This window comes from Asparagus officinalis, chromosome 5 (assembly GCF_001876935.1).
Source record: "Asparagus officinalis chromosome 5, Aspof.V1, whole genome shotgun sequence".
NCBI lineage: Eukaryota > Viridiplantae > Streptophyta > Magnoliopsida > Asparagales > Asparagaceae > Asparagus > Asparagus officinalis.
The window spans coordinates 40,944,852-40,964,631 of record NC_033798.1 but is presented as its reverse complement, the minus strand read 5'-3'; the positions used below and the strand labels follow the sequence as shown (position 1 = coordinate 40,964,631).

The window sequence follows — 19,780 nt, the reverse complement described above, 5'->3', positions numbered from 1 at the left end:
CGCCAAAGGGGAATGGTTCAACAGCTGATCGATCTCATCTTGATCGGGGACGTACTCCTCGTAAGGAAAGTCTCCCAGAGGCAGCCCCGACACGTCATACATCTCGTGAGGGGTGATACCAAGCTCACCATTGGGGGTGAAAAATATACCGCTTTCCGCGCAATATAGTTCCAGGATGCTATGGAACTGAGAAGCGTTGATCCGCAGGCCGTGTCGAGTGGCCTCGATGGCCACATACAGCTCTGTGTCCTTGAGGTCAGCATTTTCGGTCAGGACATAGTCGGTGATCTTGGACCACCACGTGTCGCTGCCAGGTGCAGAGTAGACCCACCCCGGGGCTCTAAAGTCCTTCGGGGGAAAGCTCCCACCAGCTCGAAAGAAGCGGTGACGGAAGGTCTCCGCCACCGCTGTCGACTCCCCCACGGGCGGTTCAGCGGACATTAAGCCAGGGCGCAGAGCCGTCACACGCTTGCACGAACTCTCACTCCATACCCCAGCCGTAAGAGCCGGTAAAGACGACAAGTGACCCCGTCCTGAGAAGGGGTCAATCCAGCTCAATCGTCCGAGGAATGGGCGAAGGACCGGGCAGCTCGAGCACATCGAAAAAGCCTCTGCGACATGCTGGGGAGGTAGTAATGAGTCCCTCTATCATGGGAACCACGCTCTCTTGAGCAACAGGGCGGAAGGGTCGGCCATAGCGTCGCCGAAAAAATTGAGGCTTCGGCAGCTCTGCCATGTCCTCATCTGTCAACGGCCGGGGCGTTGGTTCGTCAGCTCGCGTAATGTCAAGTGATGACCATCCGTGACTATCTGTATCAATGGGCCATGCGGCTTAATCGACGGTGAACACGGGTAATTGAGCCAAAGAGGAAATCGAGAGCGCGCATGTAGCCTGTAGCCCCGGCATGGCCGACGGCCACACCCTCCGGACAAGCCTCATCGAAAAGTCGCTGCAAGCACAGAATAAAAAAGTCAATCGCAACAAAATCGCTGTAGGGGCAAATCGCCGCATCAAAACGAGAGGGGCGATCGCCTTGTCAAAGGGGGGACCCACTTCGACGAGGTCTAGTCCGTTCAAGGACCCCCCTCTAATGGGAAAGGGCCGAACTCGCCTTACGAAAAGGGAGTTCGCCTCCTTCCCACTGAAGGGTTCGCCCGCAGAGACAGTAATCATCCTCTAAGGGCAAATAGGGCAAACTTTGCCCCAAATCGGGGAAGCTACCAAGCATAATGAGCAAAGTCCGACGCCTAAGATCTACAAGGAATCATCCAACGGACCCATCAACATACCTGGGCGCGACTCCAGAGCACCGGGAGGCATGCCGGTGGAGAGACGGTCGGAGTAACGTCCGGGGCCTGCACCCCTCACTTTGCACCTCTTAGATTTCGGAGCCATTGTAGGAGGAAGCGGGAATTCTTTCCGTGGAAGTTCCTTTCGAGATTTGAGAGCACGGTAACTCCCAAGGGAGGAGAATGGCTGATTTAGAAGGGCAGAGTTATCCACGTGGCCACGACTGCCCTCGAAAGGCGAAAACCCTAACGGACAGAAGACGTGGCCACGATCAAATTCGACGGCCCAGATCACCCTCGGTATATCGAAAGAACCGAGATTGGGGGTTACATCCTACGGTTGAGTTAGAAAACCACGGCCACGATGCGTCGTGGGGCGAAACACACGAAAGTCATGTTGTCAAGTCACGATCGCCACGACCCGACGAGACCACGCCGCCTTAGCTGGAAAGCACGAAGCTATATCGGCAGACACGTGGCTCATCTCCCGTCAGAACCGGTTCCGCCTCAAAAGGGAGGGATTCCGCCTACAAATACTTGGCCTGATCCCGCGAGTCGCGCGAAATTTGCCTCCAAAAGACTAATTTCGCCTTGACGATTCATTCGCCCTCAAAGGTAAAATTACGAATGAAGCCCATAGATTGACCTCGCTTAAACGGTTAAGCCCACGCCTCAGACAGCTAAGGGTTAGAGCAGAAATCTTAGCATTAAGTCTAAGAGAAACTGTTCAGCAACTCATCATACTGAGGGGAATAGTATGGCTAGCCCGATTCAAACGGTAATCGGTAAAGGCACATCAAACCCGTTGATAGCTGAGGGTTTGCTAAAAATCCTAAAAGAAATCGAAGGCACTTGCTTCGCCAACAATTTCTTCATTCAAAGTATTCCAGACCACACGCGAGCCAGTTTAGATCCGAAAACTTTGAAGGGGGTCTTGTAGACGGTAAAAAAATACCTCTATGGGTTTATAAGAAATTCGCCTACGAGAAGAGCTCGCACGCTCAGTTCTCTAGCACGGGCCTAAACCGCGTAGACGTCGAGTATACTCGATTCCAGGTTCGCCTAACGGTCAGCTCGCCAGCATGAGTTAAGATCGATCAAGATGACGAAAGTTCGCCTTTCACTCAACTCGCCTGCCCGAGTTCAGAGTCGAATCCGCCAGCAAGCCCCAAGACCGTTAGTACAGCTAGGTATCCGCTACCCCACGTGCTGAGATGGGCCTCCCCATCCCTCTCTCTTAAGAAAGAGAGCACAGTACCCCAAGACCGTCAAACGGCCGCTCGCAGTACGCACAGCGCGAAGGACTGGACAGGTGTCGAGTCAACCTGAGCATTCATAAATGCGACTCACCTTAGCTGTCTGGGTCAAGAGCTGGATCCGCGGGCACTCGGCAAGTTGGTTAGACCCACTCGAGTACTGTGCACCTACTTCGCCGCCTCTCCTGACCGGAAAGGAGAAAGCACCGTGCTCAAAGCACGCCGGGCGGTCACGCACAGTACGAGTGATCGGACAGACACTTCATCGATCTGCGAACTCATAAATGCGGTTCATTAATGCTGGTCAAATCCACTCGGATAGCAGTCGTTCGTTGCCTCACACACAAGATGGGCCTTCCCATCGTAGGTGACAGGACATAGAGCACAATCCCTGGAATGACCATTCATGGTATCGAGGAACGGCGAGACGTCTCTGAAGAGGATGTGGTCACATCCCACAATTCAAGGAGAAGTCAAGCTGTCCTTCTTTCATTTAAAAAACCCCTTCCAGCACGATGGAAGAGAGGTCGCAAAACTTGGAGAAAAAAGAGTTGAGACCAAGCTGTAGCATCGAGCGAAGCATCCTGTAGCCACCTAAAGTCCCCACAAAAACAAAGAGGGCATTCCCTCTGCTTCTGTTGTAACCATTTGATTTGTTAGTTTGTAATAAGCCTTCTTATTAATACAAACGAACACTCCCTGTTTTCGGGAAATCAAATATTCACCCTACACCCTATAAATTAAAAACGACTAAAAAGGATGGAAAAGAAAAATCTTTTTTTTTTAATTATGGTCAACAACACTCAAATGTGAGAAGAGAGCTCTTGTTTGAATTTATTATCTTGTTAGTTAATGTCCAAGTGAAAGGTGAATTTTATTATGGTCAACAAAAACAATTTTTTTTTAAATCCTAATTGTCGCTAATTGTGAAGCTAACTAAAAAGGTGGAATTGAAAACTAGAAAGAGGACTTACCCGAAAGCAATTCTCCAAGTTCTTCTTGATCTTCAATCCAAGATTTTCACGCTCCAAGCGGTTCCTTCACAAGAAAACACACAAGTTAAAGAACCAAAATAATAAAATCCTATTTTAGCACCCTCCCCGGCAACGGCACCAAAAACTTAATGTGGCATAATTATGTACCAAAATTGCAAGTGCACAATTGATCAAGTTATAGTATAAAAAGTTATCGATCCCACGAGGAAGGTGATTTTAAGAGATTATTAGAATTGGTTATTATATTATATGTGTGACAAAATAGGATTAAAGAATAAGTGTGAGAGTTATGATGAGTGAGAGTGATTGTTGTGAATATATGCAAGTAACAATAAATTAAATTTTAGAGAAAAGAAATAAGAATCAAAGAATAAATGAAATCACAAGGCAAGAAAGAAGAATGAAAGAAATAAAATCAAGAATGAAAAGAAAATTCAAGAAAATCAAGATGGAGAATTCAATTTAAGATATGAGAAATCTAGAATTTAATCCACTAGCTAATCTCAATTACAAAATACAAACTATTCTCTTTTTATCATATTTCAACTTAGATTTATTAAGAATAGATTATCAAACCATTTAAGGAAAGTGTAACCTATCAAATTATCATCTAAGCTAAAATTACTATTCATGATAAGAACAACAACATGATAATAATCCTAGAATTCATAAGCATAACCTATCAAACCATTTAAGATAAGCATAGATTATCAAATTCTTCTTCTACCGATTAGTTCTCTAGTTGATTATCCTAAACATGAACATTTTAAGTGCAAGAGAATAATTCATACAATATAAAAGAAATTAGACTAGTTTCATACAATTCTAAGATTCCTACAAGAATTAAATTCACATCTTAAGAAATAAAAACAAGAAAAAGAACTAATTACAAAAATAAAAAGAAAAGAAAAATCTAAACTATGAACAAGAAATAAATCTAATTACAAAGAAAATAAAAATCTAAACTACAAAATAAATTGCAGAAATTAAATGCAAGAAAAATAAATCTACTCTACAAATTAAAGTGCAAAAAGAAATAAAAAAGACAAGAAAATAAATCTACACTACAAGCATGAATTTAAATCTAACTAATAAGCAATAATAAAGAAATTACTAAAAAGAAATAAAAGAGAAAAGAAATGCAAACCTTCAAATTGCTCTTCATCTCCATCCTCATCATTCAACAAAGAGGAGAAAGAACAAATTTAAAGAGGAAAAAATTATTTTTATTAATTGCAACTAAAGCATAGATTCGTAACTAACTGTACGTCGTATCGATGCTGGCATCGATAGGGGTATCGATGCTGGCATCGATACGGGCATCGATGCCCCCATCGATGCTGGCATCGATGTCCAGTTGCCTCCTTTTTCAGCCCGCAGCTTCCTCTTCTTTTTGGCTTTTGGGCTTGGGCTTTTGGCTTTGATATATTTTTCTTTTCTTCTTTTGGGCTTTGACATTTTTCCTTCTTTTGGCCTTTTGGATAATTTGGCAATTGATTTTCTAATGGGCTTCTTTGCTTTATTTCTTCATTAAATCAAGGGCTTTTTGTTGAGAGATTGGAGTTTGAGATTTATCCTGTATTAACCTGCAATTAAAGATAAAAATAACTTATTAGTGATATATTTATTCATATAAAATAGATAATGATGGTATAAAATTATAATAAAATGTGATTATCAGTTCACCAGTCGACCGATATTGTTCTTGATTTTACCAACGGTTGGATCATCAGTCGATTGATTCAACCTATCAGTCGATCGATAATGGATTTTGGCTGTAACGGCTAGTTTTGGCATATTTTCTTTGAGAGGTTATAAATACCCCTCAATGCTCATTTTTTGAGCCAAGTTTTTCAAGGGTTTTCACTGAGGTTTTGGGTTGTTTTTTTTCAAGTTTTTGAAGATCAAAAATTCGTTTATGTGAAGAGATTTTCACAAGAGAATGAATTCAATTTCAAGTTTGAGGCTTTCATCATCTTCATCTCTTGTTTGGAGAAGTTTTCTGAACTCTTCATCTAGTTTTTTATTAATTTATTTCTCATATATTTATGCTAGATTAATTTGGGTTTAATTTGTTTTACTTATTGTTTCATACACAACCATTGAGCCTAAGTATTTCACATATAATATTATTGGGTTGTGGGTGTGATCATTGAGTGAGCTTTCATTTTCGTTCTCATTTGTATTAGAGAACAAAATTATTTACTTGTGATTATTATTTAGAACACGTTGTAATACACAATGACACTTAGAGGAGTGGTTGAGAGAAGAACGAGCTCAATTCTAAGAGGAGTGGCTTGGTTGTAAAATCCTAGGGAGAGGTAGTAATTCTAAGTACTTGAGGAAGGTGATACGGGTCGGCCAACACTTAAAAATATATTGTGTGATTATCAACATGTGAGTTGTAAAAGTTTTCGGTGAGCTTTGGAAACTAATTGTGGAGAATCTTCTCGAGGTGAGGAGTGAAGACGTAGGTCGAGGGTTGACCGAACTCCATGAACATAAAATTATGTTTGTGATTGCTTTGGCGTTCTTTTATTATCTCATTGTTTATATCACCTATTGCTCATTGTATATTCTTACATATCTCATTGTATATCATATTGTCTAGGATAACTAGTTTATAAAGTTTTAATTTGGCATCAAAATCGGATTAGATTAGCAAATACCCTATTCACCACCCTAGGGTACTTTTATTTGGTATCAGAGTTTGGTGATCTTTGATTTGTGGCTTAATCGCCTAGAGTCAAAGATCCTCGCTTTGATTTATTACTAATCTAGTTTTATGATTTTTATTTTGCTTGCATAGTCTTCATGGATTTACACGGTGCACCTAGTTTAGGCTATTCTATAAACGTTGCTTCTAAATTCAATGATTTCTCTTATGCACAATGAAGTTTTAGATTTAAATTATTTGTTAAATCTAAAAATATCGAATTGTGGAAAGTTATTGGCTGTGCTTATGTTGTGCCTACTTTGGAGAAATCCAAGTAGAGCAAGTATGATAAAAAGATGTTTACTATGAACAAGTTAGTGTTAACATTTATGCTTAATGCTTTTGATTCATCCATTTCTAACAAACTTGCTTATTTTGATAGTGCTTACACATTATGAAAATATATAGAGGCACATCAAGGTAACTTGGAGGAAATCTAACCCGTTTCAGTGGAACCCGTTTCAAGTGAGAGTGGAGCTTCATCGTGCACACGGCCACTAGGCAATAGCCCTAGTGAGGTATGCGAGTCTGAATCCGATAGTAAATTACCTATAGTTAAACCCGCATGTGTATATGAGAAATTAATGAAAGCCTATAATAAATTGCATCATAATTTTATAGATTTTAAGAGCAAGCATGTAAGCTTAAAATCCGATCATGATTTGTTAGCAACTAAATTTGATATCATTGTCAAAGAAAATGTGACTCTTAAAGATAGCAATGATAAATTTAAATTGGAAATTGCTAACTTATCTAATAAGAAAAATAATGCCATATTAGAGGTAGAAACAATTAGACATAAATTTAATTCTTTCAAAAATAATCATGATTGTTTTACTTCTATTGACAATGCTATTGTGCATAATAATAAGTTGAATAATGTGAAAAACCGTATCTTATCTTTAGATCCAACTCTAAAAGCATGCATTGTCAAACATAAGAATCTTGTGGACATATGTGCTAAGTCACGAGCTATTTTTTCAAAATCACTCACTCACTATGCACATATGTATAGAAAAATTTATAAGTTCTCTATTTACGATCAGAAAAGCCATATTGCTAAATTTTGCTATGATGCACAAAAAACCTAAAAATGCTTATACTATTGCTCTTTGTGCGTCACATCAAGGTTCTTCATCATACAAACTCACATATGCACCAAATGTTCATCACAAGCATGTGAATGTGTTTAAATGTAAAGTTTGTGGTAGATTTGGACATTTAGCAAAATTTTATTTTGATTTGCATAAAATTTCTAATTTGCAAAATGTTCCAAAAAGATCACAATTATTTAAAAATGTTTCATGTACATATTCATATGGCCAACATAAACAAATGCATTCATTTCATTTCACTTATTATAATAGAATGGATCATTTGAGTAATTATTATCATGACCAATCTCGTGCACAAAATACGCCCAAATAGGGTCATAACCCAAGGGCCTTGGATTTTATTGATAGGGGTCATGTCCATAAACTCTCTGACACCAAGAGTGTTTGTTTGGCGAAAAATATTTAATTTAAAATCAATATTTTTAGTGTTTTCATTTCTTTTTAAGAAAAGTGTGTTTTTTTAAACTTATTTTTGAAAATAAATATTGATAAAAAAATCTTATCCTTAAAAACAATGCTTTTATTTTCATTACATATTATGATCTTTGTTGGTTTTGACTTTGAGAACATTGATTGTGACCAATCCTTTGCACTAGTTGCAAGGATAGAGTCAAACTCTTATATGTTTTAGGATTTGATAGTTTTAAAAATTTTAAACTATTTCAAATGCATGAAATGCATTTCTAAATATTTTTATATATGAAAAAGGTTTATATTGAGCAAGCCCCCGATTGTATCGATCTTTTACTTCCAAATCATGTTTATCGGGTTCAAAAAGTTTCACCTAAGAAATCTTATGTGTGCTCAATTATTAAATGGTTGATTCATAATTTCTTTATCTTTTGATGTGTGCTTAAATTTTAATGTTTGAACAAAATTTAGATTTTCATTTGGACTTTTATGATTGTCGTGATTTTTATGATTTTAATGATTTCCCTTCATTTGATTTCATGATCTATATATACATATAAATATATGTGTTGAGACACCTATTCTTAATGATACATATTTAAGTGTTCTCTTGTCTCTTTGAGTGTGAGTTGTCATATATTTTTTTGTTATATTCATATCACATATTTTTTATATGATTTAAGCCTCTTTGATAGGGGGAGCATTCCCTATATTAGTTTTATACTCACCACGCTTATAGATAAGGGGAGCGCTTGCTCTCTCTCTCTCAATACTTTTCCCCCCATTTTGATGTTGACAAAGGGAGAAAAAAAGTGTGCAATTGTGATTATATTGTTTTGATTAATTTGTTCATGCATTTGCATATTATTCTATATCATGCACTTTATATATCATTTGTGTAGATTGTTTGTCATCATAAAAAAGGAGGAGATTGTTGGGTTTTATAGTTATGAACCTACTATCTAATATTGTTTTTATAATTAACAAATAATTTCTAATCTTGTTTTCTTGTATTTGTATTTACTAGATATTCAATGAGCCTTAACGATGATATCATGAAGGTTAGAGGATATCAGAATGAAGTCATCACACATTCAAGTCAAAGATCATCCATCGTCTCATTCCCACACCAAGATCAAGTGTCAAAGAAGATATTTTAGCTTGGTACAATAGTTTAGGTTTTCCTTTATGTGTTATACTTAAAATCTCAATTTTTACACACATGTGCTATTTCTCGTTTTTATCGTATTTTGAGTCGTTTTTGAGAAAATAACGTATATTTGGATTATTGACTTACTGAGTTAGTTTTACATCTTTTCTAAGTCCTTTAATCCATTCAAAAGGATTCCAACACTTAGTTTAAATCGTTTTGACAAAATCAAGTGTTTAAATGAATACATATTTTTGAGATTTTACAAAATGACGAGTTTTTACAAACGAAAAATGATATTTGAAAAAATTCTTTTCTAACATGTTTGTTTTCATCAGAATAATCATTCCCCCAAGTTTCATAATTTTTGGAATTTATTTACTATTTTTAAACACACTTTGAAAATCAGTTTTACTGTTCTTATATGTGCGGTGCATGTTTTTCGGTCGATCGACTGTTCATATCAGTCAACTGATAAACTGCTCTGCAATTTCAAGTTTTGTTTCTGCTTAGCCGACTAATCTTTATCAGTCGATCAAATAGCCTATTAGTCGACCAATGATGTTCATCAGTTGACCGATGATGTTCTGGATTTTGCCAATGATCATATCATTAGTCAACCGATTCAACCAATCAGTCGACCAATAATGGATTTTGGCTCTAACAAATAGTTTTGGTATATTTTCTTTGAGAGGTTATAAATACCTCTCAATGCTCATTTATTGAGCTAAGTTTTCAAGGGTTTTCACTGAGGTTTTGGGCTGTTTGTTTCAAGTTTTTGAAGATCAAAAATTCGTTTATGTGAAGAGGTTTTCACAAGAGAAGGAATTCAATTTCAAGTTTGAGGCTTTCATCCTAAACATCTTCATCTCTTCTTTGGAGAAGTTTTCTAAACTCTTCATCTAGTTTTTTATTATTTTATTTCTTATATATTTATGCTAGATTGATTTGAGTTTAATTTGTTTTACTTATTGTTTCACACACAACCATTGAGCCTAAGTATTTCACATATAATATTATTGGGTTGTGGGTGTGATCATTGAGTGAGCTTTCATTTTCGTTCTCATTTGTATTAGAGAAAAAAATCATTTACTCTAGCTTATTTTTGAGAACACGTTATAATAAGGACACTTAGAGGAGTGGTTGGGAGAAGAACGGGATCAATTCCAAGAGGAGTGGCTTGGTTGTAAAAGCCTAGGGAGAGGTAGTAATTCTAAGCACTTGAGGAAAGTAACACGGGTCGGCCAACACTTAGAGAAGTGTATTGTGTGATTATCAACTTGTGAGTTATAAAAGTTTTTGGTGAGCTTTGGAAACCGATTGTATAGTTATTATGTTGATAGTGGATAATCTCCTCGAGGTGAGGAGCGGAGACGTAGGTCGAAGGCTGACCGAACTCCATAAACATATCATTGTGTTTGTGATTATTTTGGCGTTCTTTTATTGTCTCATTATTTATATCGCCTATTTCTCATTGTAATTCCTTGCATATCTCATTGTATATCATATTGTCCAGGATAATTTGGCATCAAAATCGGATTAGATTAGCAAATACCCTATTCACCTCCATATGGTACTTTCAAAACAGACCATTTTGTCCCGGTCTACGTTTGAGGCAGAACTTTGCGCTTTGGACACTACTGGTTTAGAAGTTGAATGGCTTAAGGAACTTATGTCAGATTTGCCCAAGATCAACAAGCTTATTCCTGCAATCTCTGTGCATTGTGACAATATGACCACAATTGCAAGAATTAAAAGTTCAAAGTATAACCGGAAAACACGAGGCCATATCCAAATACGGATAAAGACTGTGAAGAAGTTTGTTGATGAAGGGGTAATTGCTGTGGATTTTGTCAAGTCTAAGGATAACATAGCAGATCCCTTTACAAAAGGACTTGAGTTGTCACTAGTTCTTCAATCCAGGTTGATGATGGTACTGAAACCCTTACATAACTCATCGATAGTAGCAACCCAACTTATCTGAGTGGAGATCCCACAAAGTAGGTTCAATGTGGTAATAACAAACTGTTGGGTGAGTTGAACACCTAATAATAGATTGATACATTGTATCTGAGTCTATCATCATGTATACCTGGAAGGTGTTGATATAATAAAGTAAGTGTGTTTTGACTCTGAATGAGATTAAGCCTTTAAGACGAGATGAAAGCAGTGCATCCTCGGAGATGCCCAACTATATGAACATAATTGTGTGGCTGCAATTAGAGGAAGGGGGTTATTCCTTAAAATTGTTCATGAAAAGGATAAGGACACATGGCTATAATGCGTCAAAGCTAAAAATTGCTTCTATAGCCTATATCGTGTTGTTACCAATGATTATCACCACATCAAAGGTTCAAGTTCAAGACATAGTTTCACTTCGTATCTGTGGTGATAAAATTGGATAACTATAGGGAAGGTTCAAATCGAAAGATATCTTCTCTGAAAGCATGATATGTATAATCTTTATTACTTTCAGCTATGAAATTGTGGGGGATTGTTAAAATAAATGATTCTTAGAGGGGTTTTATGGAAAGATATCATTTAATGATTGGATTCCATAGATGAAAATTAAATTGTGTTTAATTAGTAGCATGTGAGTTTTAGTTCCACATTGGCTAATTAAATGTATTTTAGTTGGTTTAAATTAACACATTGTTATTTATGGTATAACAAAGGTGTTAGTATTATACACTTGTGTTGGTATATAAGCGAGCGTGCGAGCAAGTGAGCAGGTTTGGGCACGTGCTCTTTTTGCATGCGCTGTGCTTTAAATGAGCTTAAACGTTTTTCATATGCTCACTTAAAATCAGCTGAACTTTTTCGTATGTTACAAACGTTATAAGGATTGAATAGGTTTTATTGCAAACGTTACAAACGTTGCAATAACTAAAATTTTAAATCTTTGTCTCCCGTGAACCCTATAAAAGGGCCTCTTCTGATCATTTGAAAGATACAGATCAGAAAACGAAATCTCCTGTCTTCTTCTTCTTCTCTCAATAATTCTATAAACTGTTTAGTATTTGAGATTTTGGTGATCTGAAGAAGTAGTCGAGGTGTTCATAAGAAGAAAGCGCTTCTTTGGACTGCAGCCGTCTCATCCTCAGAAGTACTGTGCAGACCCAACACTACCGTAGGTGGGGCATAGTTTCTTCAATGTCAGTGCTCCATTGAGAGGGCGATTTGGCACTTCTGTAAAATATTTCGAACTTGAAGCATTTTTTAATAAGATGGTTCTAACTTTCTGGTCTTTTCTTTCATTCCTATATGATTTGTTCTGTAATCATTTGGATCTGTTTTTATGCTTGCTATTCCCAATACATGCTTATATTTAATTATTTAATTTTCAATTCTACAACTTGTTTGATTTTTCTTTAGCGATCTCGCAAATTGAATTTGAACGGACAATTAACACCCCCTTTATTAACATTTTGCAAACAAGTACATTGAGAAATGTTTTAGGAGGGAAATTGTAAATTGATCCATTTTACTACTTGAGCAAGTCTTAGCAGCAAGTTATAAAACAATATTAGAATTTAAAATCTTTGAATTCGAATGGGTTAATTACGGAAAAACTCCCATTAACTCTTGGTGGCTTCTTGGGAGTTGCTGTGAATCCCCGTCAACTTTTTGTATTAGACTAAAATCCTCTAAACTTTAGGAGATATTGCACGTAATCCCAATGGACGAGTTTATTTTACTAAATCTTATCTAAAAATTTATCTTTTAATTTCCATATGAGCACCATAAACTTTAATGTGCCATTAAAAAGCACATGGCAAAAATAGGGAAAAAAAACTTCTTAGTAATAAAAAATATAATTTTATTAAAAAATAGGTAATTTTTTTAGGAATAATAAATTATTATTATCTTTTTTCTAGAACATGCCTGCCACATGAAATGTTAGAATAGACAGTAATAATTTGAAGATTAAATGAGAAATTTTCGTGTAATAAAAAATAAACGAGTTTGACTTCCCAAAAAGTTGTTCTTGGGTGTTTTCTGTAATTAACCCGATTCGAATACACTCCCCGTCTTAATCGTAACTACTGCTTCACTAGCAGAACCTGCTTCATCGGGACGTCTGCCACATTTTCCCCATCAAGGTTCAAATAGTTTCGCTTTCTTGAGAAAGAAAACAACAGTAAAGCTACCATCCCCCGCTCGGCAAGCCAACTCCAAAAAGAACCCAAATTTCCCCAACCCCTAAAGTTTAACCTCTTCAAGCATTCATTCCGGGTTGGTTGCCACTCAGGCAATCGCTAAAGACTTGTACCAAAATCCTGATAACCTTCGACCGACGAAAGGGTATCAGGTTCAAACCTTGTATCGACCAACTTCATGATAAACTACTAATATCCGCATTTGCTACGAGCTCGCTCCACCCGTTTTCCTTCCGTCAGAACCTAAAAAAAAAAATCATTCCAGAACACCTCCGCCCCCACTACGAATCCCCTCCCGACTTCCGACTCCAGCGTTGTCATCGCAGCCTCCGCCTCAACCTCAACCTCAACCTCAACCAGCTCCTGCTGCTCGACGGGCTCAGAAATCACCGTCACCGTCACCATCTCCATCAAGAAAATCATCACCACGGCTGACACCATCACCGTCTCGCTTGGATGCCAAGCCATCTTCGCCGCCTAGAGAAGTAGCAGCATCAACAGCGACAAAGACGAAGCCATCACCACCACCAACGCCTACAACAGAGGGAAGTTCCTTGCCCCCATCTCCACTTCTTTCTTCTGCCCCCTCACCTGAATCAGCAGAAAAACCATCCTCCTCACAATCACAGCCTCCTGCAGAGAGAACGCCACAAATCCCGACCAAACCAATAGAAAAATCAGAGGAAGAACTGGCTTCCACTGATCCTTTGCCTGAAAAGGCTCCAACTCCTGCTCAACTCCCAAAACCTCAATCAAAACGTGAGGAGAGTAAACAAGAGCCCGAACCAAGTTTACTGAGCCCAGAACACCGAATATCTGATGAAAAACCTGGAGAGGTTCTGAAAGAGAGAACTAAAGCCAATTCCGAACTGAAACAAGATATAGAACCCTCAGAACAGCAAAAACTAGATAAGGAACCCAAAAGCATTCCAGATGACAAAACCAAACCTAGTATGGAAGCAAGACAAGAGATACACGCTTCCCAAGAGCCGAAACTAAATGAGAAACCTGAAAGCATGCCAAAAGACAAAACTGAAACCGATTTGGAACCAAAACAAGAAACACAGGCTTCTCAAGTGCCTAAACTAGATGAAAGGCCTAAAGAAATTACAGAACAGAAAGCCAAACCTAAGCCTGAGAAAGAGCAAGAGAGGAAGCCCACTGAAACTCTAAAATCGGATAGAATTGCTGAAGAATCTAAAAAGGAGAAACCGCAAACTGAAGCAGAAATCAGGAAGAAGCCAACTGATGCTAGGGATAAGAAAATGGAAAGGGCGCTATCTAGCATGATGGCAGATGTTCAATCCGATACTAAAGTTAGAGTACCAGAAAAGTTGAAAGATGAAGAAAAGGTGAACAGCAAAGAACAACACCGATCCATTGGTAAAGTTAGCAAGGTTTCAATTTCAACTGGTCCGTGGGATTCTTCATGTGATGATGAGCGACCTAATATCCAAAAGGAGATTAAGGAGGGGCTCTCCAAATTGGTCCAGAAGCTAACCATTGAACACTCAGGACGAACTGGTATCGATCAAGGAGTGAGCATCCTAACATTAGCAGGCAAAAACAAAGGAGCAACAATGTTCATAGGCTCCAAGAAACAAGGGAAAGACGATGTAATGGAAACCAAAGGCGAAGAAAGATCTAGAGATACACCGGTTACTGCCACTGTGAATAGTAATGTGCAGAGCATCAACAACTCAGTCCTAAATGAGAGTAAATGCGAAGAAAAAAATCCAGGTGTACACTTGGTTGTCTCTAGCAAGCCAACAGAGCCAGTAAGTATAAAGGGGTTAATGGAAGCTCTTAAGCCTCAAAAGACTGCTTCCAGCGTAACCACACCTCAGAAGCTCACTTATGAGCCCAATGTCAGAAGACGGTGCCTACGAGGACTTTTTATGGAGCCAAGTGAGGATGATATAGAAGACCCTCAAAAACCCCGGCGCCATGGGTGCCGTGTCAGATGCGATGAGCAAAAGAAGGGGAAAGAAGGCAAAGATGATGAAGGAACCTCCAAGCGTAACTACTAGCAACGGAAGTCATGAACTTAGTTGCGTCAATCTAACAATCTTTCTTTATAGGAAAAAAAATACGTATGTGTTACTTGTTTTCATTCAAATATAAACATAACCTGTCATATCAATGTACACGTATCAAGAGCTTATGTTTGATGATTGAAATACATACCTGTTAACATTAACAGAAGTGTGTTCAAATATATTTTCAGACGACAAAGTATGGCTTATCAGTTATCCCTTTACATGATACAATATCAGCAATGCAAAATGAGATGGTTATAAATATTATGTATAAGAAACATCATATTTTCTTTCTTTCAATCTTCCAATAAGCATATAAAAAGACCACAGATAAAACAGAAATACATGTCGAGAACAAACCTCCAGTTTGACAGTGAAACCCTTCAACACAATTTGAGACGAGGGCTGGGAAGTGAAGAGTACTTCACCATGAATAGATTTACATCGTCAGTTTTTAACCTGCACAAGTGTGGGAGAAATGTTGAGACCAATGTTTGCATTATCTATCCATTCCAATGCCGGCTTAGTCTCAACGTTACTCAAACAGATAGCAAAGGCCAGGAATGCGGAGAGTGGATATCAGTAAACCATTGTGAAGATATCCTTTCCTATCTTCCCAAACTGAAGTATAACAGGATCTTGTTCAGGCAATGGACTTTGGTGGGAGTAGTCCACAGCTGACAATGGAAGCTACTGTTACTCTTCCTCTGAAATTTAGGCGCCAGCACTGGAGCTGTTCATGCCACCTTGGAGCCTTGTTTCTCAGAATCAATGGTTCTGCTAGAGTCAGGACTGGTCCTGGAACAACTGTGAGGCTTGTAGAAGAAAATTGAATTAGAATTAAACCTTTGCAATGCGGTAATTTCCATCTGGTACTCTTAGAGAAATTTGCTTAGAATTAAACCTTTGGTTCGAACAGCTTTTTGATAAGATGGCAGCCTCAGAAGGGGGCTGGCTGTCATAGACGGTGAACTTGGTCCCAAGGATGTTAGACCTGATTGGAGTTCCTCAAGAACAAAGAAAATAAAATAAAAATAAAAATAAAAACTATTGTATTAACAGAGGAAACACAGGATGAAAATTCCTTTTGAGTATTATAAAGTCTACTTACCTCAGCTTTCCAACATAAGCAGTGCTAGTTCTGGAGAAATCATCTGAGACTAAAGAAATCACAAAATCAGTGCTCGTTGCATGCTTTATCTTAGAAGGGGCAAGCAAAAGTTTCTCGTTCTCTCCCTGCAGAACTGCAGTTTAAATAAAGCCTAGTTAGGCTTAGCAAATACATAGGACTCATAAGAACTGCGATGTAGTCCAACCCTACTCTTAGCATCTGATGATCTGTAAAAAATCACCAAACTTATCATTTCTCACATCACGATATTCAATTTGAGTGACTTACCTAATTAGTTAGTGTGCATCAGCACGGATGTGCGCATTCGTGGGCGTGTTCATGGGCATGGGTGGGTGGGTAAATGCTCTCTCGCACACGTATGACCAATTTAGGCTTAACGGAACTCGTTCCAGGACCCAGGATAGGACAAAGGAATCTATATGTGACTTCCAACTGGTGTAGTTGCCTAATTAATTACTAGGAAAGGGAGCGAAAGATGTATTAGTTGGACTAGCATCATTTTAATTAACAAAAAAGAAAAAATAGAAACTTAAAGTTCAAATCAGCTTTAATCAAATTGTTCTTCCAATTAACTGCTGGATAATCATGCTCCTTAAGTGACTCCGATACACCTTGTTTGGATGGAGGTTAATGGATGGAAGTTAAAGTAAAATTTCAATTTCACCTTGTTTGGGAGTTTTTTTGAGGGGTTAGAGGATAGAAGGAAGGGAGCGAAAGATGTATTAGTTGGACTAGCATCATTTTAATTAACAAAAAAGAAGGAGAAAAAAAGAAACTTAAGCTTCAAATCAGCTTTAATCAAATTGTTCTTCCAATTAACTACTGGATAATCATGCTCCTTAAGTGACTCCGATACACCTTGTTTGGATGGAGGTTAATGGATGGAAGTTAAAGTAAAATTTCAATTTCACCTTGTTTGGGAGTTTTTTTGAGGGGTTAGAGGATGGAAGGAAGGGAGCGAAAGATGTATTAGTTGGACTAGCATCATTTTAATTAACAAAAAAGAAGGAAAAAAAAAAGAAACTTAAGCTTCAAATCAGTTTTAATCAAATTGTTCTTCCAATTAACTGCTGGATAATCATGCTCCTCAAGTGACTCCGATACACCTTGTTCGGATGGAGGTTAATAGATGGAAGTTAAAGTAAAATTTTAATTTCACATTGTTTGGGAGTTTTTTTGAGGGGTTAGAGGATGGAATGGAAGGTTAAATTTCCTTCCATTTTCCTCCCCTCCAATTTGGGGATAGAGCATGCAATAGAATCAATGGCTAAGATATACTTCCATCCAATATGTAAGCGTATTTATGTAATTTTATACATAATCACTTCACTTCCCTTCTCTTTATTAGAACTCCCAAACAAGATAAAGACAAATTTGCTTCCGTTCTCCTTACTAAACTCCCAAACAACATTGTATCTTTTCACTTCCATTCCCTACATTTCCTTTCCATTATTTAACTTTCCGTCCATTCCCTTAGTAAACTCTCAAACAAAGCAGTAATAGGTTTGTTGTGGGGGCGTAAGTCTACAGATGAGAATATGAAAGAGAGATCCCACCTGAAAACAATGTTTTGTTGCTAGGATTCAAACTGTGATATTGATACCTGCTAGGATTCAAATTATGACAATGCCAAAAGACTGACTGCATATATGATGTGACACATTCAGTTTGTTAACTTTTTGTTGATGGTATAAGATTATAGAAAGTAAAGAAAATGCCAAAAGACTATTGCGCTTATATATAAGGATAAAAGTTATATAGGAGCGCACACCTTGATAAGAACGAACTGAGTTTATGCAACCTACTTTTACAGAATCAAGCTAAAGATACACCTACCAAAGCTTGAGAAGGCATAGTCAATCTTCAATTCCACGTCCTGCCAAGAATGAACTTGACATTATTCACGATGTTGTGAGCTATATTATGCTTTTTCCAATATAAGCGGGGTAAACAATAAAGCCTGCGAGCATGGTAGCCTCCTCCTAGCTGTATTTCCGGCGTCATAAACAACCGTACATCAACCACATTATGAAACATAATATGAAGCGTCGTCATTCTTCAAACACTGCTATCCAACACCCGATAAAAACACGAACGCACAGCGAGGTTCCCATCTTTATGCACTTCACCTTCTTCACCCATACGCTATCAGCACACAATCATGGTAATTTCATTGCAAAAAGAGTCAACAAACATGAAAAAGATAATCAAGAGAGAGAAAGTTTACCAGGGCCTAGCTCCAGATTCGAGTGATACCGTCCGAGTCGCCCGCTCCCTCTTAATGAAGCACTGCCCCAATCAATAATCAGCACGCCCCCCCCCGCCCCCCCCACCAAAAAAATAAATAAATTAAATGAATTAGATAGATAAACTTCAGATTACGAACAATCAATTGCCTGCGGAAGCTTGAGAGAGATCGGGAATTGCAATCCCGCCCCTTCTCACGGCCACCGGCCGCCTCTCTATCACGAACCTGCAGCAGCAGCCTGCGGCCCGGCCTCGCGCGCTCCGCCACCCGCCCCCTGCTTTGCTCAGTGTTGCTTCTCTCGATTTAGTCGCCATCCCCTCCCTCCTCTCCCTAATTTTATGGGTTTGGATGAGGGTTTGAGTCTAGTACAGCTAGAGATCGAAAGAGGGGGAAGGAGATCTATCACAAAATTAGGGTTTGGGCCGGAGTTGGATTCTTATCCGGAGCAAGGAAAAATCGTCTCAATACCCCCAGAAATGAAAAGTTCATCTGGCCCAGCCCTCCTAATTATTTCTATTGATTATTGGCCCCTAAAATTGTATTTTACCCGCCCAAATATCTCCATCATCTCCTCCCTCCCTCCTCTCTTCCAACCCACTATGCTGCTGTTCCTCCCTCCTCTCCTTCCCTCTTCTAAGGGCATCTCCAACAGATTCTCTAAAATTTTCTCCAAAACGAGGAAGCAAAAGTCATATTCTTCAAATTATTTTTACACCAACTCCAACAGCTTCCTCATTTTGAAGAATCCCTTCAGCTTCCTCATTTTGAAGAATCTATTTTTTCCTTCAAAAATTTAGAGAATGATGCAGATTTGGGGAAGCTTTCCCATTTTTTCTCCTCCACCCCTATTTTGGAGAATGAGATGGGGAATCTGTTGGACCAAAAACCTAACTAAATTCTCCAAAAGTGGAAAATGGAAAAGCTGTTGGAGATGCTCTAATCCTAACATTCATTCCGCTCCTCTCTCCTCTCCTCTCCTCTCCTCTCCTCCTATTTTCTCTTAACTCTAACCCTAACCCTCCTCCTCTCCCTCTTCATCTCCCCGCTGACTCTGTCATCTCCCTCTCCCTTTACCTCCTCTGTTACCATCGGCCTCTCCTCTCACTCTTCTTCCTTATCACGACTATCTCCCATGTCGTCCTTCGTTGACATTGCTTCCTACGTCGTCGTCTTCTGTCGCTACCATCTTTCATTACCCCTCAACAAGAAAAGCTCTATAGTGATTCTCCCGCTCTCTTCCTCTTTCCTCAATTTTATTCAGGCCTCCA

The 19,780-nt window shown here is 38.6% G+C and overlaps 1 protein-coding gene and 1 pseudogene across 1 annotated transcript; one reads left to right on the top strand and one right to left on the bottom strand.

The window, feature by feature from the left end:
• On the top strand, positions 10,504-15,206 carry LOC109841746 (flocculation protein FLO11). The gene is made up of 2 exons (XM_020410689.1): positions 10,504-10,856; positions 13,359-15,206. The coding sequence occupies exons 1-2, from the start codon at positions 10,504-10,506 to the stop codon at positions 15,121-15,123; spliced, it is 2,118 nt and encodes a 705-aa protein (XP_020266278.1). The 3' UTR covers positions 15,124-15,206.
• On the bottom strand, positions 15,364-18,578 carry LOC109842842 (annotated as a pseudogene).